We start from the raw sequence: 23731 nt of genomic DNA, 5'->3' as shown, positions 1-23731 counted from the left end.
GAAGAGTTTTATCACCATTATCTTGTCTCTGCCCACTAATAATGAGAATCTTTTAAACATCCTGCCACATTTAATTGACTAGTATCTTGTTGCAGAAATACCAGACATTAATTAACAATATACAGGACATGTTATTTCCCTGTATTACCACATTCCTTCTTACAGATATAGTTAATGAATAATTTGAAAATAGAAACAAGAGAGATAAAATACTGCAGATGCAGGGATTATGAAACAAAAGCAGATAATACAAGATGTCCATCCACCAAGAGCAGAATATCTGGGTTCCTACCATTTTAATTCCTATTCCCATTGCCATTCTGACTTGTCTTTTGCCGAGATGAGGCCACCCTCAGGGTGGAGGACAACATATATTCACCAACCTGATGGCATGGACATCAATTCTCGTGAATTTTTTCCCTCCACCTCCCCTCTTCTTCCATTCCCTGCTCTGGCCTCTTACCTCTCTCTTCATCTGCCTGTCACCTTCCCCTGGTGCCCCTCCTCCTTCCCTATCTCGCATGATGCACTCTCCTCCCCTGTCAGATTCCATCTTCTCCAGCCCTTTGCTTCCAGATTCTTACTTCATTGCCACTCCCCCACCTGTCTGGCATCACCTGTCACCTTCCAGCTATCCTCCTTCCCCGCTCCCAAATTTTCACTCTAGCACCTTTCCCCTTACTTTCCAGTAATGAAGAAGGGTCTAGGCTCAAAACCTCAACATCGATGCTGTCTGACCTGCTGAATTCCTCCAGCATTATTGTGTGTGTGTGTGTGTGTGTGTGTGTGTGTGTGTGTGTGTGTGTGTGCGTGCGTGTGTGTGTGTTGCACTGAATTATTAGCACCTGCAGACTCTCTTGTGTTTATAATGCAAGAAAAGCTTGGGGAGAGACTGTGGCAATTGAAACAGAGTCAATATTTCACCTCACTGATCCTTCCACCAGAACTGGAAGAGTGAGAAAACAAGCATGGTTTAAATTTTAGAGACGAGGGGGTTAGAGGGAACAGAATACCTGTGATAGGGTGGAGAGCAAGGCCGACCAGGTAGTGGTGACTTCTAACGCCTCTAATCCTAGAGACAAAAACAATGAACAAGGAAGAATGCTGTAACTACTTAAGTCATAGAATTGCAGAACACTACGGCACAGAAACAGGCCCTTCAGCCCATCAAATCTATACCAAACTATCAATCTGACTTCCATATCCTCCCATCCTTTTATCTATCCAAATTTCTCTTAAATGTTGAAATCAAACCCGTGTCCACCACTCCCACTGACAGCTCGTTCCACACTTTCATTGCCCTCTTGAGTGCTGGAGGAACTCGGCAGGCCAGACAGAATCTTTGGGAAAGGAAAAGCAGTCGATGTTTCAGACCGAGACCCTTCATCAAGACCAGTCCTCAGGAAGGGTGTGGCCTGAAATGTTGACTGTTTACTTTTTCCCATAGATGCTGCCTGGCCTGCTGAGTTCCTCCAGCATTTTGTGTGTGTTGCTTGGATTTCCAGCATCTGCGGATTTTCTTGTCTTTGGTCTACATAAGATAGCTTATATACAGTATGTAGATTGATTGTGTGTCCATAGAGTGAAACTAGACACACAAATGTCTGTACATATGTTGACTCAGACAGGAAAATATTTTATTTATTTATTTAGAGAGACAGCGTGGAACAGGCTCTTCCAGCTCAATGAGCCACACTGTCCGGCAACCCACCTATTTAGCCCTAGCCTAATCACAGGACAATTTACAGTGACTAATTATCCTACCAACTGGTATATCTTTGGACTGTGGGAAGAAACCAGAGCACCCAGAGGAAATCCACGCAGGCATCAGGAGAATGTACAAAGTCCTTACAGACCGTACTGGAATTGAACTCTGAACTCTCTGCTCCCCAAACTGTGATAGTGTTGTGCTATCTGGTATGCTACACAATCAAAGACAGAGCCGTGGTTGTGCAATGAGTGGTCCTCAGCTTTACGTTGCTGAGAGACGGTTAGAGTTCTTTGGGTCAGTTCATGAACCTGATGGTTATAGGAAAGTAACTGTTCCTGAACCTTGTGGTGTGGGACTTCAGGCTTTTGTACCTCCTGCCTCATGGTATGGTTGATTGTCTGGTGCCACAGTGGAAATGTTAAATATCAGAGGTGATGGCTTTAAGAGGGGAAGATTTGAATGTTTTTTTTACAGCAGGAATGATAAATGCCTGCATGCCCAGCAAAGGGAGATGGTTCAAAGTTCAACGTAAATGTATTCACCATTGCCCAGGAATGGGAAAGCCCACAAAAAGTGGTGATTACAGCCCAGTCTGCAATGGGAAAAGTCTTCCCCACCATTGAGCACATCTACAAACACAAGAAAGCAGCATCCATCATCGTGGATCCTCCCCATTCAGGCCATGCTCTCTACTTGCTGCTAACACCACGAAGGAGCTACCGGAGCCTCAGGTCCCACACCACCAGGTTCAGGAGCTGATATTACTCTTCAACCATTCGGCTCCTGAACCAGTGTGGACAACTTCACTCACCACAACAGTAAAGGACTCAAGAACTCTACAACTCATGTTCCCAGCATGCATTAATTAATTAATTATGTATGTAGATATGTGTGTGTATTTGTGTGTATGTTGTGCTGTTCTATATTCTATGTGGGACCAGCCTTGTTGCCTGTGATATTGTTGGTTTGAACATGCATCAAATGGCTTGAGACTTTGCTACCTGTGATTCTACACACACAGCGTGGCCACTTTATTACCTATCTCGTGTACCTAATAAAGTGGTCAATGAGTGTGTATGCATGGTCTTCTGCTGCTGTAGCCCTTCCACTTCCAGGTTCAACATGCTGCACGTTCCGAGATGACCTTCTGCACACCGCTGTTGTAATGCACGCTTATTTGAGTTACTGTTGCCTTCCAACTCAGCCTGAACCAGTCTAGCCATCCTCTGACATAAAACGAGAAAATCTGCCGATGCTGGAAATCTGAGCAACGCACACAAAATGCTAGAGGAACTCATAAGCCAGTCAGCTTCTATGGGAAAGAGTACAGTCCACCTTCCAGGCTGAAACCCTGAAGCAGGACCGAAACGTTGACTGTACTCTTTTCCTAGATGCTGCCTGGCCTGCTGAGTTCCTCCAGCATTTTGTGTGTGTTGCTCCTCTGACATCTCTCATTAACAATGTATTTTTGCCCACAGAACTGCCACTCACTGATGTATTTTATGCTTTTCACACAATTCTTTGTAAACTCTAGAGACTGTGTACGTAAAATATCCCAGGAGATGAGCAGTTTCTGAAATACTCAAACCACCCTGTCTGGCACCAACAATTATTCCACAGTCAAAGTCACTTCGATCACATTTCTTCTCCATTCTGATGTTTGATCTGAACAACAACTGAACCTCTTGACCATGTCTGCATGCTTTAATGCATTGAGTTGCTGCCACATGATTGGCTGATTAGATATTTGCATTAACGAACAGGTATCCAGGTGTACCTAATAAAGTGGCCACTGCATGGATAATTGCACATTTAGCTTGTGCAATAGGAAGAGGCTACTGAAAAGCTCTGCGAATCATCATGAAATTTTTAAAACTAAGAAATATTAAAAACTGCTGATGCTAGAAATCTGAGATAAAAATAGAAGGTTGTGAAAACACTCAGCAGGTCAGGCAACATCGCTATCTGCACTAGTCACATGTTCCGAAATACAGTGAAAAACTTTTGTTTGTCTTCCATCATTCTGCTCATTCATACATCACGGAAGTATGATGAAAAGTGAAGGCAGAATATCAACTTTCATAGTACCCTTCTCAAAAAAACTCTCAAAGATTGATTAGACATGACCTACCATATGCAAAGCCATGTAGACGCTCCCTGTCTATCCAAATACTTATATACTGTGTTCGTTAGAATACCTTCCAGTAATTTACCCACTACTGACAGCAGGCCGGCTAGCCTATAATTTCCCAGCTTACTCTTAGAGGGGTTCTTGAAAAACGGAACAACGTTAGCTATCCTCTAGTCCTCTGGCACCTCATCCATGGCTGAAGCTAGTTTAAACATCTCGGCGAGGGGCATGCAGTTTCTGCAGCAGCCTCCCACTGAGTGAACACCTCATCAGGCGCTGAGGATTTACCATCCTAATTCACCGTGAGACAGTTTGCATTTCCTCATCCGTCATCCGGATACAGTCCATTTAATCTATTTTTTTTTAATTGAGATACTGAGTGGGGTAAGCCCTCCCGACACTTTGAGCCTCGCTGCACAGCAACCCCCAATTTAACCCTAGCCTAATCATGGGACAATTTACAAAGACCAGTTAACCTACTAACCGGTGCGTTTTTGGACTGTGGGAGGAAACCGGAGCACCCGGAGGAAACCCATGCGGTCACGGGGAGAACTGCTTACAGGCAGCATCAGGAATTGAACCCGGGTCGCTGGAACTGTAAAGCACTGTGCTAACCACTACACCACCGTACAGTCCATGACCTCACCATTCTTTTCCCTCAGCACGTAGACTGTTCCTCTGCCCGAGCTGCCGGGTATTTCCACCACTTTCTGGTTCTGTTCATCTTGTTTGGTTATTTGCAATGAACAGTTGTCTCAGGACTCACCCCACACTGCACAGCCCTCCCAGTACTGGAAGAGGTTAAAGCCACTGGGATCATAAACACAAGAGATTCTACAGAGGCTGGAAGTCCAGAGTAGTACATAGAAAATGCTGGAGGAACTCAGCAGGTCAGGCAGCATCTATGGAGATGAATGAACAGTCAATGTTTAGGACTGGGACCCCTCATCTGTACTGGAAAGGAAGGCAAAGAAGGTGAGGGAAGGCAAGTCCTGATGAATAACCTCTTTGACTGTTTGTTCCTCCAGCAATTTCTATAAAAGCCACTGGGAGTGAGGTTCAGCAGGTGGTCAACACAATGCTCTGGGGTAAAGGACAACTTTCTCCACCTACCAACAGCCCAGCTCTGAGCCAAATGCGTGCGTAAACAGCTATCCTCCCCACTTGCTTCCTGACAGTCTGGCGTTTTCTCTCCACAGCCATTCCCCCTGGTCTCTTCATCCCGCTGGCTGTGTAAGAGGGGCGAGCTGATTGGCTTTGTCGAGGACACGGGAATCTTTTCCAAACGCACATCCAGGCAGCAAGTCTACTTCTTCCTGTTCAATGACGTCCTGATTGTGACCAAGAAGAAAAGGTGAGTCAGCATCTCTCCTCTCCCCCTTCTCTCCGAAGGTTGTGTCCAGCCTTGACATTGTGAAGATGAAGTTTAGACCAGTGAAGTACTGTGGGAATACTGCAGTGAGCGAGATGCACTCTTTCAGATGAAGTATTGAACTATATCCTCTGGGTGTTTGAGTTACTGTCACATTACTGTCAGCTTGAAGCAGTCTGGCCATTCTTCTCTGACTTCTCTCATTAACAAGGCATTTATGTCCACAGAACTGCAGCTCACTGGTTGTTTTTTTTTGTTTTTCACACCATTCTCTGTAAGCTCTTGACTAGAGACTGTTGTGTGTGAAAATCCCAGGAAATCAACAGTTTCTGAGATACTCAAACCACCCCATTTGGCACCAATAATCATTCCTCAATCCAAGTCAGTCAGCTCCCATTTCTAGCCAATTCTGAAGTTTGGTCTGAACAACAAATGAACCTCTTGACCATATCCTTGTTCTGTTAATGTAATAAGTTTCTGCCACCTATTTGGCTGACTAAGTATTTGCTTTAACAAGAAGGTAAACAGGTGTACCTAATAAAGTGGCCACTGAGTGCAGAGCGGTACAATACAGAAAAAGACCCTTTGGCCCATCTAGTCCATTCCAATCTGACCTCCTGCTTAGTCCCATCTACCTGCATGCTGACCATAGTCCTCCATACCCCTCCCATCCACGTACCTATCCAAACTTCTTTTAAGTGTTACAGTTGAACCCACATCCACCACTTTCTCCAGCAGTTCACTCCACACTCACGCTACCATCTGAGTGAAGGTTCTCCCTTAAATATTTCACCTTTCACCCTTAACCTATGACCTCTAGTTCTAGTCTCATCCAGCCTGAAGGGAAAAAGCCAGCATATGCATCTATCTATATCCTTCATAATTTTGTTAATATGATCTCCTTTCATTGTCTTGCACCCTAGAGAATAAAGTCCTAATTGATTCAAATGTTTCCTATAACTCAGACCCTGAGGCCTGGCAGCATCATAGAGCCATGGAAGAGCACAGCACAGAACCAGGCCCTGCAGTGCAGTAGAACAGCTTCTTGCTTCCTGAGCATCTGTCCAGTTTGGTCCTGTCAGACCTCCAGGCCACTGAGAGATCACTTTAAGCAGATCATAATCTGATTCTGCGCCTTGAAGCAGACAGATGGCCTAGCTGAATCCTTGAAGTTTGGTTTCCTCCATGAAGCAAGGGCACTGGCTTCCCAGAAATGTTTCTCAAAGGCAGGAAGAAGCCCCATGAACACTGTGTTCAGAACATGAGGAACAAATCAGCTGAAGATTCTTTGGGAATTGTTTACTTCCTTTGCCACTGTCAGGAATCGTGCGAAGAGAGGAGGACAGAAAATTCAGGAAGTCCAGAGGGCTTTCTGCCACGTGAGATTTATAAATCCAAGGCAGCGTAAGGGGAATTTTGTGAGGTTGGCTGACTGCTTGCGGCAGTGATGGGCTGTGGATCCAAAGTTAATCAGAACCAGATGTGTCCAGTGACAGTGATGAGGTCTGGGGTTCCTGCTCTTGTTTGTTGTTTGTACTGGAGTGTGGAGCTGTTGCAAAGACAGCAGCAGAGGAAGTGAGAATGGTGAGAAATGGCAGAGGTAGATCGGTTTGTAAAGAGCACGTGCATGAAGTATGCAGGGTCAAGGATCGGATTTCCTCCCACATCACAGAGATGTGCAGCTTGTAGACTCAGCCAGCACCATCACGGGCACTACCCTTCCCTCCATCATGGGCACAACCCTCCCTTCCATCACGGGCACAACCCTCCCCTCCATCACGGGCACTACCCTCCCCTTCATCACGGGCACTACCCTCCCCTCCATCACTGGCACAACCCTCTCCTCCATCACTGGCACAACCCTCCCCTCCATCTCGGGCACCACCCTCCCCTCCATCTCGGGCACCACCCTCCACTCCAGCACGGGCAGAACCCTCCCCTCCGTCACGGGCACAGCCCTCCCCTCCGTCACGGGCACAACCCTCCCCTCCGTCACGGGCACAGCCCTCCCCTCCGTCACGGGCACAACCCTCCCCTCCGTCACGGGCAGAACCCTCCCCTCCATCGAGTACACCTCTGAGAGATGATGCCTCAAGAAGGTAGCATCCATCAGCAAGGACATGTCCTCTCAGACAATAAGACCATAAGATATAGGTACAGAAATAGGCCATTTGGCCCATCGAGTCTGCTCCGCCTGATCCACTTTTCCTCTCAGCCCCAATCTCCTGCCTTCTCCCCGAATCCCTTCATGCCCTGACCAATCAAGAATCCATCGACCTCTGGCTCGGTATCGATGTGATGGGCTGAAGGGCCCATTTACATGCTGTACTATTCTGGCTCGTGGTGGTTGATAGTGGTCATTGATCACAAACTAGTGGGGTTCTTGCAAAGTGATATAATCACCCTATCATTTTGTGTTGGGTTCATGTTGCCTACATAGAAGCCAGATGTTCATGAAACGAGTAAGGAGTCTGGGGCTGAGTGGCCTTTTTGTGAAGGTGGTGCAGATTCATGTCTGCTCCTATACGTATAGTGAAATATGTCAATTGCATTAGCAACCAACACGGTGCAGACGGCAGGTGTCAAGGCATGCCCACAGTGTTCAGCTGAACAACACCAACAGCAACAACAAAACAAGACAACAGCAGCAGATCAAACCCCTTTCCCACTCTCCTACCCACGCATACCCTCACTCCACTCCCAGAGCGGAGCAGGCCACTTCCAGGCCTACTGTCCTCTGCTCTGGACTTCCAGATTCACAGACAATGAGTCTCTAACCTCCAGTCCCTGGCCTGGACTCAACCTCCAGGTCTGTACCTCCGGTCTCGCCAATTTCAGTCTTCAACCTATCAGGCTTTGTATCTCTGGACTTGCCAGATTTGGAATGTCAGTGCTAAATAAACATTCATCTGCTCGTGATATCTTGCAGGCCACTTCCTTTATGGTGTCACTGGGTGTCTGATGCATTGGTACTGGCAAGTGATACGAGGCCTCTGTTCTTTCAACAACCAATTCTGGTTCAAAATGTTCCAGAGATCCTTCATTCTCCAGGAAACTGGATTTGCCCAGATTCTTTTCTTTCTCTTGTGAGTTCTCCATGTACTGGAGCAGATTTACGGTTGAAGATTTAATGAAGAAATAATCTCTTCTTTGCTTACATCCGGTGACCTTAGACAAGCTGCTGTAACTTTCCAGTGATTAAACTTAAAAATGTACGGCTGAGTTCAATCTATGACAAACAGATTTCCAATCTGTCACTTGCGGGCTGTGCTGAATGTTAGACTGTTTATAACAACACTTGCGTTGTCCTCACTTCACTGACGGAGAACTGACATCCTGACTGCTCTGCTTCGAGACTGCTGCAAAGGTAGGCTTGTCACTCCTTTGTTAAATTAAGACCCTGCTTGGCATCTGAGGCCTTCCATTGGTCAGGGTTGGAATGGATTTTGCGTCCTAGATGTCTACGTGATACACAAGCCAGGACAGTACGATATGGGGAGTAAGCTGTTGCTCATGCAACAGGCTCCTCTTCTCCACACAGCCGATGAATCCAAAGGAACGGCAGAGACTGCTACAGTTTGGTCACATCGGCATCACAGGAGTTGCCAGTCAGCGTTCAATGCAACGTAGGGTTGCCTTCGGGACTCCAGCGCTAGACTTTTCCCTCAGGGTTTATACTCGAAGCCTTCCCCATGACTGAGTATAGCCACAAGGCAGCAGAGGTTTAAGATCAGGGTTTTCCTTCCCCTGGATGAGTTGCCCATCATGGCTGACGAGCCGCATCTGCACAAAACGATGGCCCAGGTAACCCGCCTTTGCTCCTTCTCCTGTCAGTAGAAACAGTTCCATCGGGCTTATTAGATAAGCCACAGGTGAAGGCCAGGATTTAGACTTGGTTGTCAGAGGCTGTTTGAGACGCACGCCATTGGTTAATGGGATCTTATCCACATTACCAGCCCTGGCTATAACAGCATTTAAGAACCTGCTTGGACTCGTGTAAAAAATTATGATGTAACACACAGAAACAGGCTCTTCAGACTATCATGTTCATACTGAACAGCAAATGCCCAAACTGCAGCAGTGCTTTGGACAAAGTTATTTATTTGTTTATTTAGCTTGTTTGTTTGTTTGTTTATTTTTATTGCTATATTCTCTGGCCTGGAATAGGCCCTTTTGGCCTTCAGGCCGCACAAACCAGCAACTCCCAATACAGGACAATTTACAATGACCAATTATCCTATCAAACAGTAAGTTTTTGGACTGTGGGAGGAAATCGTAGCACCCGGAGGAAACCCACATGGTCATGAGGAGGAGGTACAGTACAAATTCCTTACAATCAGTGGCAAGAATTGAACCCTGGTTTCTGTTACTGTATATCCTTCAACGATCAAGTTCCAGAACCAGCGTGGATATCTTCACTCACCACAACTCTGAACTGATCACTAAACACAGTGTATGGACTCACTTTCAAGGACTCCACAACTCACTTTCTCCGTAGTATTTATTTATTTACTCCTATAACTTGTTTCTTTCTGTATTTGCACAATTTCTCGGTCTTTGTGTGCAGTTTTACGTTGACACTATTGTAGTTTTTCTATTGAGAATGCCTGCAAGAAAATAAATCTCTATGTGGTATTTGGTGACGTACAGTATACTTACTTTGATGATTGCTGAGCCTCTGACGATGATCTTTGGGGACGGGAGAGGTCCAGAGGGTTGGGGTGTTACAGATGTTGTTCTATTATTCAAGAAAGGGAGTAGAGATAGCCCAAAAATTATAGACCAGTGACTATTACTTCAATGGTTGGTAAGTTGATGGAGAAGATCCTGAGAGGTAGGATTTACGAACATTTAGAGAGGTGTAATATGATTAGGAATAGTCAGCATGGCTTTGTCAAGGGCAGGTCGTGCCTTACGAGTCTGATTGAATTTTTTGAGGATGTGACTAAACACATTGATGAAGGTAGAGTAGTAGATGTAGTGTACATGGATCTCAACAAGGCATTTGATAAGGTACCCCATGCAAGGCTTATTGAAAAAGTAAGGAGGCATGGGATCCAAGGGGACATTGCTTTGTAGATCCAGAACTGGCTTGCCCACACAAGGCAAAGAATGGTTGTAGACGGGTCATATTCTGCATGGAGGTCTGCACACCAGTGGTGTGCCTCAGGGATCTGTTCTGGGACCCCTACTCTTCGTGATTTTTATAAATGACCTGGATGAAGAAGTGGAGGGATGGGTTAGTAAATTTGCTGATGACACAAATGTTGGGTGTGTTGTGGATAGTGTGGAGGGCTATCAAACATTATAGCGTGACATAGGATGCAAAACTGGGCTGAGAAGTGGCAGATGGAGTTCAACCCAGATAAGGGTGAGGTGGTTCATTGTGGTAGGTCAAATATGATAGCAGAATATAGTATTTATGGTAAAACTCTTGGCAGTGTGGAGGATCAGGGGGATCTTGGGGTCCGAGTCTATAGGACACTTACAGCTGCTATGCAGGTTGACTCTGTGGTTAAGAAGGGATACGGTGCATTAGTCTTCATCAATCATGGGATTGTGTTTAGGAGCCAAGAGGTAATGTTGCAGCTACATAGGGCCCTTGTCAGACCCCACTTGAAGTACTGTGCTCAGTTCCGATCACCTCACTACAGGAAGGATGTGGAAACCATAGAAAGGGTGCAGAGGAGATTTATATGGATGTTGCCTGGATTGGGGAGCATGCCTTATGAGAATAGTTTGAATGAACTCAGCGTTTTCTCCTTGGAGTGACGGAGGAAGAGACGTGACCTGATAGAGGTGTACAGATAATGAGAGGCATTGATCGTGTGGATAGTCAGAAACTTTTTCCCAGGGCTGAAATAGCTAACACATGAGGGCACATTTTTAAGGTGCCTGGAAGTAGGTACAGAGGAGATGTCAGGGGTAAGTTTTTTACGCAGAGAGTGGTGAGTGCGTGGAATGGGCTGCCGGCAACAGTGGTGGAGGCGGATATGATAGGGTCTTTTAAGAGACTCCTGGATAGGTACATGGAGCTTAGAAAAATAGAGTGGGCTATGGATAACCCTGCGTAATTTCTAAAGTAAGGACATGTTTGGCACAGCTTTGCGGGCTGAAGGGCCTGTATTGTGCTGTAGGTTTTCTATATTTCTATAATAAATTTAGTTTGAACTTTGTACTTTGGGAATTATTTCTCTGGTGTTGCCTGATACTTATCCATCAACCAGTATTATTGAATGCAGATTATGTGATCAATAACACATGAGGTGCATAGATACACTGAATGCCCTCCAGTCCTGGTAACACCGTTGTGCGACTTCCAACTAATGAACTATTTTGTCTGTATACTGAGTTCTGTTGGGAGCAGGCAGCTGACAGACATTTTTCTTCACGAACCTAAGGAAATTCAAGCAACACACACAAAACGCTGGTGGAACGCAGCAGGCCAGGCAGCATCTATGATGCTGTTTGATGCCGCCTGGCTTGCTGTGTTCCACCAGCATTTTGTGTGTGTTGCAGACATTTCTCTTGTAAGGTTCGTGTTTTTGGGGTCATTATACATCGGTCTTCTTCCCAGCTCCTTTGTGTAAGACAGGCATTGGACCAGAATAAGACCATAAAACATAGGTTTCAGAATCAGGCCATTCAGCCCATCAAGCATAACTATGCTATTCGACCGTGGCTGACTTATTACCGCTCTCAACCTGATTCTCCTGCCTTTTTCCCGGAATCTTTGACACCCTAACAAATACACCTAATGACTTTGTAAACACGAGGAAATCTGTAGATGCTGGAAATTCAAGCAACACACACAAAATGCTTGGGAACGCAGCAGGCCAGACAGCATCCATAGGAAGAAGCACAGTCGACGTTTCGGGCTGTCTGGCCTGCTGTGTTCCACCCACATTTTGTGTGTGTCACCTAATGACTTGGACTCCACAGGCATCTGTGGCAATCAATTCCACAGTTTCTCCTCTCTTTGGCTAAAGACATTTCCCCACATCTCTGTTCTAAAGGGACATCCTTATATTCTGAGTCTGTGCCCTCTGGTCAAGGATTCCCACATTATTGGAAACATCCTCTCCACGTCTACTCCATCTAGGCATTTTAATATTCAATAGATTTCAATGAGATCCCCCTCATTCTTCTAATCTCCAGTGAGTACAGGCCTAGAGCCATCAAATCCTCCTCATACATTAACCCTCTCATTCCCAGGATCATTCTCATGAACCTCCTCTGGAACCTCTCCAATGCCAGCAGATCCTTTCTTAGATAGGGGGCCCAAAACTGCTCACAATAGTCCAAGCGCAGTCTGACCAATGTCTTATAAAGCCTTAGCATTACATCCTTGCTTTTATATTCTAGTTGCCTTGAAATGGTTAACTACATGCCGTGGTGTAGCTCCATAATCAGCATTCAGCCATGGGCAGCTTGTTGAAGAACAGCTTTCCAAAGTCAACAAGATTTTAGAAAAGAGTTCATTGTCACGTGTACAAGTGGAAAAACTTCACTTGGAGCAGTATCTCAGGGACAAAGAGTCAAAGAAGCACCATCCGCAACAAAAGTATAAATTGAACATAAATTATACATCATTTTAAAAAGAAAAACACAATTTACGCAAAAGGAAAATCCACATTATTGCAAGGTGGCCATGCTGTTGCTATGCCGAGGTAGTGATTAGGGTTGTGATGGTGAGTTCAAGAACCAAGTAGACACATAGAGACATAGAAAACCTGCAGCACAATACAGGTCCTTCAGCCCACAAAGCTGTGCCAAACATGTCCTTACCTTAGAACTACCTATTAAATGTTGATTCTAAAGTTTTTTCCAAGTTATTAGCAAATAGACTAGAAAAAGTACTTCCTTCTATTATTTCGGAAGACCAAACGGGTTTTATTAAAGGTCGTTACTCTTTTTATAATATTCGTACATTGTTAAATATCGTTTATACTCCCTCACAAAATGTTCCTGAGTGTGTTATTTCTTTAGATGCCGAGAAAGCTTTTGATAGAGTAGAATGGCCTTATTTATTTAAGGTGCTTGAAATGTTTAATTTTAGCTTGAAATTTATATCCTGGATTAAACTGTTATATCACTCCCCTGTAGCCTCGGTTCGTACTAACTCCTTAAACTCACCTTTTTTTCCTCTCTTTCGTGGTACTCGACAAGGCTGTCCTCTTAGTCCCCTATTATTTGATATTGCATTAGAACCTCTTGCAATTGCTATTCGAGAATCTTCAAATATTACTGGGATAACTCGGGGATTAAAGTCCCATAAATTATCACTCTATGCTGATGATTTACTTTTATATATTTCTAATCCTGAGAGATCCATTCCTGCTGTTTTAGAGTTATTAGCACAATTTGGTCTTTTCTCAGGTTATAAATTAAATCTTAGTAAGAGTGAACTTTTTCCGATTAATAAACATCTTCCCTTATATTATAAATTTCCATTTAAATTGATTAATAATTACTTTTCATATCTTGGGATTAAAATTACTTGTAAACATAAAGATTTATTTAAGACTAACTTTTTACCATTAATAGACCATATTACTCAACTTTCATCTAAATGGTTTCCCTTATATTTAACTTTGATTGGTCGTATTAATGCAGTTAAGATGTTTTTTTTGCCAAAATTTTTATATGTGTTTCAGGCATTACCAATTTTCGTTCCTAAATCTTTTTTTGATAAAGTTGACTCTAAAATTTCTTCATTTATTTGGCAGAATAAGAATCCGAGACTGGGTAAAATACATTTACAGAAAGCTAAGAGAGATGGAGGTTTAGCATTACCTAACTTTAGATTTTATTATTGGGCTATTAATATTCGACATATGAAATTTTGGTTACTTGACCGGGACATACTATCTATTCCTAAATGGGTAGCATTGGAATTACAATCTGTTCAGGGTTATACACTTGGTTCTATTTTAGGTTCCTCTCTTCCTTTTGATTCGAAACGCCTTAAGCAGGTCTCTAACCCGATAGTTAAATATGCTTTGCGCATTTGGTTTCAATTCAGAAAATTTTTTGATCTTAATCAATTCGGGTTAGCGATTCCTATTTTAGGTAACATATTTTTTCCTCCCTCTTTTACGGATCGCGCTTTTCAAACTTGGAAGACTAAGGGTATTTTACGGTTTTTGGATTTATTTTTAGATGGTTCCCTTATGTCTTTTGAACAATTATCTAATAAATATAACTTATCAAGAATACATTTTTTTAGATATTTACAAGTTAGAAATTTCCTAAGTACTATACTTTCTTCCTTTCCAATGCTTCCTCCTATATATATTTTAGATTCGATAATTAACCTTAATCCATGTCAGAAAGGTGCATCGGCTATGATTTATAATATTATTATGAAACTTAGGAAAGCTCCATTTGATAAGATTAGGGTAGATTGGGAACAGGAATTGGGGCTTACCATTTCTGTGGATGATTGGGGGCAGATTTTACAATTAGTTAATACTTCCTCTATTTGTGCTAAACATTCCCTAATTCAATTTAAAGTGGTTCATAGAGCACATATGTCCAAAGATAAGTTAGCGCGTTTTTACTCGCATATTAATCCTTTCTGTGATAGATGTTCGGGGCAGATAGCCTCTTTAACTCATATGTTTTGGTCTTGCCCTACTTTGGAAACTTTTTGGAGAGATATTTTCAATATTATTTCTAAGGTATTAAATATAGATATCTCTCCTCACCCTATTACTGCTATCTTTGGACTACCTAAAATTTCTAGTAATCTTTCCCCTTCAGCCCGTAGAATGATTGCATTTCTTACTTTAATGGCGAAAAGATGTATTTTACAACATTGGAAAGAGCTTAATGCTCCAACTACCTTTTTTTGGTTTTCTCAGACGATTTTATGTTTGAATCTGGAGAAAATTAGAAGTAACCTTTATGATTCTTCATTTAAATTTGAACAGATTTGGGGACCTTTTATTCGATATTTTCATTTAATGTAATATTTACCCTTCTTGTTTTTTTTTCACTGTTTTAATGGAGGTCGGGATTGAGGACGTGATTTTAAGTTTAACTCTGTTTGGTTTCAAGTTAGCCCATTGCTTTGCTTTGCTTTTAGGTAGTTGCACGGTGGGTTTTTTTTTGGGGGTTTTTTTTTTCTTTTTTCTTTTTTTTTCCATTGATATATATAAAATCTAGTATACTATTATGTTATCTTGGTTTCTTATGCTTAAATTACATTGTTTGTAGTATTTTCTTTTTGGTATTGTTATCTTTTGGAATTTTATTGTACTTTAACATTGTATTAATGTTTATATGGCTTACCTTTTTTGTATACTTACTCAATAAAAAGATTTAAACACACACACACACCTTAGAACTACCTAGGCTTACCCATAGTCCTCTACTTTTCTAAGCTCCATGTAGCCATCCAGGAGTCTCTTAAAAGACCCTTTCGTTTCCGCCTCCACCACCGCCGCCGGCAGCCCATCCCACGCACTCACTGCTCTCTGCATAAAAAAATTTACCCCGACATCTCCTCTGTACCTACTTCCAAGCACCTTAAAACTGTGCCCTCTCGTGCTAGCCATTTCAGCCCTGGGAAAAAGTCTCTGACTATCCACATGATAAATGCCTCAAATTATCTTGTGCACCTCTATCAGGTCACCTCTCATCCTATGTCGCCCCCAAGGAGAAAAGGCAGAGTTCACTCAACCTATTCTCATAAGGCAGGGGTCCCCAACCTTTTTTGCACTGTGGACCGGTTTAACATTGGCAATATTCTTGCGGACCCACCGACCCGGGGGGGTGGTGTAGGGTTGCCAACGGACAAGAGTAGCAGTCAAATACGTTGTGTTTACCCAGAGAAAGACTACAATGACCATGAAGCCTTGCACGGGCACCGGTGCGCATGCGTGACCTGCACATGTGTGTACCTGCCGATTTATTTTCCTGCAAATCGTTTTTGGCGATTCTGTTCGGGGGAGGGTGGGGGGGTGATGTTAATCACAACCGGAATATAGCTGATAAGTGGCTAATACACTCAATTTCGTTTCTAAAAGGGTTCATCTAACGAATTTAATATTAAACACACAGCGCATATTTTCCTCGCATGAATATAGTGATAAGTCGATTATCAGGGGAGGGCAGGGGAGCTTGAAGTAAGTGTTGAACGAACTTCCAGTAGAAGTGGTAGAGGCAGGTTCGATATTATCATTTAAAGAAAAATTGGATAGGCATATGGACAGGAAAGGAATGGAGGGTTATGGGCTGAGTGCAGGTCGTTGGGACTAGGTGAGAGTAGCGTTCGGCACAGACTAGAAGGGCAGAGATGGCCTGTTTCCGTGCTGTAATTGTTATATAGTTATATAAGTAAGTCAATAGCACCATACCATTTTAAGTAACGTTTGGATATTAAACACACAGCACATATTTTCCCCATATGAATATATAAAATCATTGCAACACACCAATATCGCTGAATCAGTGGGAGCTCTGGGCTTGTTTTCCTGCAACAAGACGGTCCTATCGAGGGGTGACGGGAGACAGCGATACTCGCAGGGGCTTCCTTATGTCCAGTCTATTCCGCAGTTTAGTTTTCGTTTCCATTCATTGCAGAAAACTCCGCTTCGCAGAAAAATGTTGGAAATGGAAACAACGTTTTCAGTGCTTTCGTGGCTACCTCAGGATATTTAGCCTTGACTTTGATCCAGAATGCCAGCAGAGATGTTATGTCAAACATACTTTTCATCTGGCCGTCATTTGCAAGCTCGAGGAGTTGATCTCCTTCCCGCGCTGACATGGATGACGCCTGGGTAATGACCTCGCGTGCGTTCAAGCTCAACAGGAGGTGACAGGGAATGAGGAAAGGTGCAGCTGACTCATATCATTTCCCCACGGCCCGGTAGCACATGCTTTGTGGCCCGGTGGTTGGGGACCGCTGTCATGAGGCATGCTCCCAAATCCAGGCAACATGCTTGTAAGTCTCCTCTGCACACTTTCTATGGTTTCCATGTCCTTCCTGTAGTGAGGCGACCAGAAATGAGCACAGTACACCAAGTGGGGTCTGACCTCGGTCCTATATAACTGCAACATTACATCTCGGCTCTCAAACTCAATCCCACGATTGATGAAGGCCAATGCACCGTATGCCTTCTTAACCACGGAATGCTGAAAGGGAAGTAGCTGTTCTTGATTCTACTGGTGTGGGACTTAAGGCTCCTGTACCCCCTGCCCAATGGGAGCTGGGAGGAGATGATGTGGCCCAGATGGTAGATGCTGCCTTCTTGAGTTAGTACCTACTCTAGATACTACTGACAGTGAGGCAGAATGTGTCTGTGATGTATTGCGCAAAGTCATTATTCTCCGCAGATTCTTACCTTCCTGTGCATTTTGAATTTCCATACCAGACCATGATGCAACCAGTCAAGGTATTCTCAACAATACATCTATAGAAATTTTCAACAAAAGATGTATTCTCAACAATACATCTATAGAAATTTTTGGTGACAAAGCTGAGCCTCCTTAATCTTCCAAGCAAGTCAAAACATTGGCACTCCTTCCTTGTGGTTGTATCTATGGGTGAACGCACTCGTAGATAGAGTGAATGGCCTCAGCCTTTTCCTCGGTTCGCGGAACATCAACTAGAGGACGTGGATTTAAGGTGAAAAGGGAGAAACAGGAAATTGTGATGTGATTTTATCATAGGGAGAGAGACTTTTACATGGAATGAGCTAAACTATGTGTGGAACGAGCTGCCGGAGGAACTGGTTGAGGCAGGTACAATAACAACTTTTAAAAGCCACAAGAATGAGAAAATCTGCAGATACTGGAAATCGATCTCAGCCCGAAACGTTGACTGTTTACTCTTTTCCATTGTTGCTGTCTGGTTTGCTGAGTTCCTTCAACACTTTGTGTATGCGTGTGTGTGTTTTTTCAAAAGACAATTGGGCATGTACATGCATAGGAGGGGTTTAAAGGCTCTGGGCCAAATGTGAGCAGCCTGGGTAGAACTCCTTGGTCAGCATGGATAGATGGGCTGAAGGGCCTGGTTTACATGCCCTATAACACTATGAACACTTTGAATGATGTGCTGGGCCCAGGACAGTTATTGGTATGTGGTTTATTATTGTCACATGTACCGAGATACTGTGAAAGTCTGTCTTTCATTCGTTTTAATCCAATATGTTAAAGCTGCTGATTCATTTCACTGCCAATCCCCAATGTAGACTGGCGCATGCTCGCCCACCTTCCTCTTCCTAAAGTCAACCATCAGCTCTTCAGTTAGTTCAGACAAACCACGGGGCTTGTCTTATTGGTATTTCAAAGACTGTTGAAAGTTCAAAGTAAACCTATTGTCATGGCACATATCTATTGCCACAACCTACCCTGAGGTTCATTTTCTTGCAGGCATTCACAGTAGATACAAAGAAATATAACAAAATCAATGAAAAACTACCCACAAACAGACTGACAAGCAACCAATGTGCAAAAGAAGACAAAAATAAATAAATAAATAGGTAGATAGATAGATAAATAATTTAATTGATTAACTGAGAATGTGAGTTGTAGAGTCCTTGAAAATTAGTCCATACATTGTGGAATCTGTTCAGCACAGAGGTAAGTGAAGTTATTCCCTCTGCTTCAGGCGCTTGATGGTTGAAGTTTAATAACTGTTCCTGAAACTGGTGGTCTGGGACCTAAGGCTCCTGTACCTCCTTCCCAATGACAGTAGGTATAAATCTTCACGCATCTCCTTGGGAACAGTCCAGGACAGAAATTTACATATCTTTCTCCATACTACCTATGCCAAAGGACTTTCCAGCAGAAGTGGCCATGGTGCTAATTCCTTGGAGGCATTGTCTTCACTGACAGCCGCCTATAAGTCACATGTCTCCATGTAGCTGATCGGATTCCTTTGATACACATTCGGAGCCAGTGAAAAGAGGATGAAATACACACCACGAAGGCAAGTACTGGTTGCTGGTGGAGAAAGCAGCACTTTAGAACATAGGGCACCACGGTAGAGCAGTGGTGAGTTCAACGCGAGGGCATCGGAGTTAGGAGTTCAATTCTGACACCGTCTATAAGTGTTTGTATGTTCCTCCCTGTGAACCACGCAGATTTCCTCCAAGTACTCTGGTTTCCTCCCACAGTCCAAAGAGTCAGTAGGTTACTTGGTTATTGTAAATTTTCCTGTGGTTAGGCTAGTGTTAAATAGATGGGATGCTGGGCAGTGAGGCTCGTTGGGCTTCAAGAGCCTGTTCCGCGCCTTATTTCTACAGAAAAAACTAAATAACATCAACACAGTTGAGAAAAGTGGAAATATGTGGACATTATGTAGGCGGAAGAGATTAGCTTATTTGCCCATTTGAATACTAGCACAACATTGCAGGCCGAAGGGCCTGTTCCAGTGCAGTATTTCTAAAAAAAAATTAAAATAAAACATTTGCTGCACCATGTAGGCTCTTCGGCCCATCGCGATGTGCGGATCCAAGGGCAGCTTTTAGGGAGGCACAGTAGCTCAGCGGTTCACAGAACACTTTACAGCACCAGTGATCGGTGTTCAATTCCTGTCACTGTCAGTAAGCAGATTGCTCATCCTCCCTGGACTGCGTGGCTGTAACCAGGTACTCTGCTTTCCACCCATATTCCAAAGGTATACTGGTTAGCTTTGGTATGTTATGGGCATGCTATGTTGGTGCTGGAGGCCCGGTGTCATTGCAGGCTGCTCCCAGCACGTCCTCAGATGCTGTTGGTCATTGATGCAAATGGCACATTCCATAATCTTTTATGGCCCTTCCCTGAATGCCAACTTTGATGGTCTTGTGGTTTTATAAACACATTTCACTCTGTTTTGATGCACATATGACTAATAAAGCAAATCTTCTTTCTCTTTAAAAAATACCTTCTGTCGTTTCAGTGAGGAGAGCTACGTTGTGACTGACTATGCCATGAGGAGTCAACTGCAGGTGGAACCCTGTGAAGCGGACGAACTGAATCTGTCGCCCATGAAGACAGCATCCGGCATGCTGTATTCCCGGCAGTGCTCCGTCAGCTACCTCTTCCGGCTCACCATGCTCGGCAACCACGCCGGCGACAAGGTGGTGATGGTGTTCGGGGCGGATTCGCCGTGAGTACATTTTGTTTGGGAATTCTCCCCCTCCCCACAAAACCCGGCGATTAAAAGGTTAGCTTTATTTGTCGCGTGCACATCGAAGCATGCAGTGAATTACATCAATGTGCTTCTAATCAAATCAGTGATTTCGTGCTGGCAGCCTGCAGGTATTGCCATGCTTTTGACGCCAACTTACTAACCAAGGTTTCTTGATTAGTCAGGGTGTCAAAGGTTATAGGGAGAAGGCAGGAGAATGGGGTTGAGAGGGATAATAAGTCAGCCATGATGGAATGGTGGAGCAGACTCAATGGACTGAATGGCCTGATTCTGCTCCTGTGTCTCATGGTCTTATATTATGGTTTAACAGTACGTATTTGGAGTGTGGGAGGAAACCAGATCACCAGGAGGAAACCCACGTAGTCACAGGGAGTATGTACAAACTCCTTACAGACAGTGGCTGGAATCGCACCCCAATCTTACAACTGGCACTGTAGATTACACTAACCGCTACACTACCGTGCACCACAAATCTAATCCATCTGAACCTAATGGTAAACACAAGAGATTTTGCAGATGCCTGAAGTCCAGAGCAACACGCACAAAATGCTGGAGCAACTCAACGGGTCAGGCAGTTCCCCTGTTCTCAGGCCTCTAAGACTAATGGTCTTGGTCATTCTCACAGCCGCCCTTTCTTTGGTTTGGGTGACTGTCGTCAGGCACAGGGTGATCTGGATGACTGCCTCTTGCAGTGAGGATTTTTTGGTTTGACAGGAGAAACCCTTTAGTCCACTCCTCAGTTCATCGAGATCTACGTTCATCCACTTGCCATATAATCAACCATGGAACGATTGCCATGGAGCTTTTGGAGGCTTCCTGAGCCTGCCCCATTTGCCCATGATTGGCCCATATCCCTGTAAAGCAGGAGTTCCTAACCTCGGGTCCATGGACCCCTCGGTTAATGGTAGGGGTCCATAGAATAACAAAGGTTGGGAACCCCTCCTCTAAACCTCTCCTGTTCATATACCTGTCCAAGTGATTTTTAATGTCGTAATTGTACGGCCTCTACCACTTCCTGGGGCAGCTCCTTCCCTACGCCCACCACCCTTATCCTCTTTGAAAAAGGTCCCCTTTGAATCTTTCTCCTCGCACCTTAAATGCATATCCTCTAGCTTCAGACACCCCGACCCTTGGAAAAAAATACTATGACCATGCTCTTTACCTATGGCCCTCATGATTTTATAGACCCATATCTTGGAGAGGCCTAATTTGGAGTATTGTGTGCAGTTTTGGTCACTTATCTGCAGGATAGATGCAGATAAGGTTGAAAGAGTGCAAGGATGTTTCTGGGTTTGGAGTACCTGAGTTATAAAAAAAGATTGAATAGGTTTGGACTTTATTCCTTAGAATGTAGAAGGTTGAGAGGAGATTTAATAGAAGTATACAAAATTATGAGGATTAAACTCCGAACATCCTATGACCTGAGCTGTAATAACATTGTGCTAACCGCTACGCGACTGTAGCACCCATGGATGGGCCTAATGTCTTTCTTTTTAAGTCTTTTTATTAATTTTCAAAATTATAAACACAGTAACAATGTTGATACAAAGAGATTGGAATAATCTTAATAAACATATACAAAAAAGATATTAAGTAACATAGGTATAATAGACTTCCGAACTCATAATGAAATTAGTCATAAAGAAAAAAAAGAAATAAAAAGAAAAAAATATATATATAAACAAATAAAAACCCCCAAAAGAAAATGAAAAAAAACTAAATACTAAACCCAAAAAAAAAACAGAACAAAACAGGGCTAGACCAATATCTTGAATCAGACACGTTCAGTAATGTCATCAACTCCACTCCTCTATTCATATAATTTAAGTTAATAAAAAAGATTCGGAAAGGTCAAATTACAGGATGGACCTAATGTGGGCAAATGGAATTCATATCTTCATTGAAACCTATCAAATATTGAAAAGCCTAGATATTGAGAGGATGTTTGCTGTAGTGGGGGAGTCTAGGACCAGAGGGCACAGCCTCTGAATACAAGGACATCCCTTCAGAACAGAGATGTGGAGGAATTTCTTTCACCGAAAAGTGGTGAATCTGTGGAATTCATTGCCACCAATGGCTATGGAGGTCAGGTCATTGGGTATATTTAAAGTTGGGATTGATAGGTTCCTGATTAGTAGGGGTATCAAAGGAGAAGGCAGGAGAGCTGGGTTGAGGGGGATAATAAATCAGCCATGATGGAATGGCGGAGCAGACTCAATTGGCCAGTTAGTCTAATTCTCCTCCTATTTCATATGATCTTACTGTCTTACGGCACAGGTGGGCAGATTTTTGCATAGTAGGGGAATTGAGGGTTATGGGGAAAAGGCAGGTAGGTGGAGATGAATCCATCATCAGATTAGCCATGATCTTATTGAATGATGGAGCAGGCTCAACGTCCTTCCTAGAATAAGGCAATCAGAACTGAACGCACTTCTCAAATACCGTGCTGGCTAGTATGTTAATCAGTCACTGTAAATTGCCTTGAGTTCATAGGTAGGTGGTAGATACTGGGAGGAATGAATGGGAATATTCGGAGAATTGAGTGTGTTAGTGTGGAATTAACGATACGTGTGCCTAGTGGCCAGAAGGGGGCTTGATGGGCTGAAGAGCCTGTTTCTGTGCTTTATCTCTCTAACTGAGAACCACAAGAAGTCCAGTCATTCCTTACAGTTAAGGCAGATAAGAGGGGGTTTAATAGAAGTGTCAAAAACAGATAAATAAATAAGATTATACTGTGGAGGTAGAAGGTATATAGAACACTGATCACATCACATCTAAGCTGGCTTGATAGCTTTCCAAACTGCACATTACCTTGAAATCTCCATCAGGTGTTTGCTCAAATCCCTTTTGAATGTCACTTGAATGTATTTAGTGACAGATTCATTGTCAGTTCCCAGTCTCATGGTTGTAGATTCTGACATAGATGTGCTTTGATAATAAATTTACTTTGTACTTGGTACATAATTCTTTTATCCACTAATGTTGTGGATCTTAGAGAGGTAAAGCTCAGAGACCAGCTCTTCAGCCCATCGAGCCCCCTACTAACCACCAGGCAAATGTTTGCGTTACTCCTACACTAACGCACTTTCTGAACATTCCCATTCATTCCTCCCATCCTCGACCACCTACCTGCACACTCGAGGCAACTTATCAAGCACTTTATCTGGGAAGTGTGTTCCCTTCTGAATGCCTCATTATAGGAAAGATGCAAAAGTTTTGTCAAAGGTGTAGACGAGATTTACCAGGATGCTGGCTGGATTAAAGAGCATGTCATATGAGAATAGATGAAGCAAGCTAGGGCCTTTCTCCTTGGGGAGAAGGAGGATGAGAGGTGACCTGCTGGAGGTGTATAATACACTAAGAGGCATTGGA

The 23731-nt window shown here is 43.5% G+C and overlaps 1 protein-coding gene across 1 annotated transcript in view; it reads left to right on the top strand.

Moving 5' to 3' along the window:
* The window catches only part of LOC134345131 (rho guanine nucleotide exchange factor 26-like), a 235424-nt gene that overhangs the window by 197302 nt on the left and 14391 nt on the right, over positions 1-23731 (top strand). The window contains exons 11-12 of the mRNA XM_063045315.1: positions 5042-5196; positions 20108-20317. Of these exons, the coding sequence (XP_062901385.1) occupies positions 5042-5196; positions 20108-20317 (365 nt within the window). The remainder of the gene's footprint in view (positions 1-5041; positions 5197-20107; positions 20318-23731) is intronic.

Source organism: Mobula hypostoma, chromosome 4, assembly GCF_963921235.1.
Source record: "Mobula hypostoma chromosome 4, sMobHyp1.1, whole genome shotgun sequence".
NCBI classification, from domain to species: domain Eukaryota; kingdom Metazoa; phylum Chordata; class Chondrichthyes; order Myliobatiformes; family Myliobatidae; genus Mobula; species Mobula hypostoma.
Note: the sequence above shows the minus strand (reverse complement) of the source record. Positions and strands in the feature narration are given on the sequence as shown.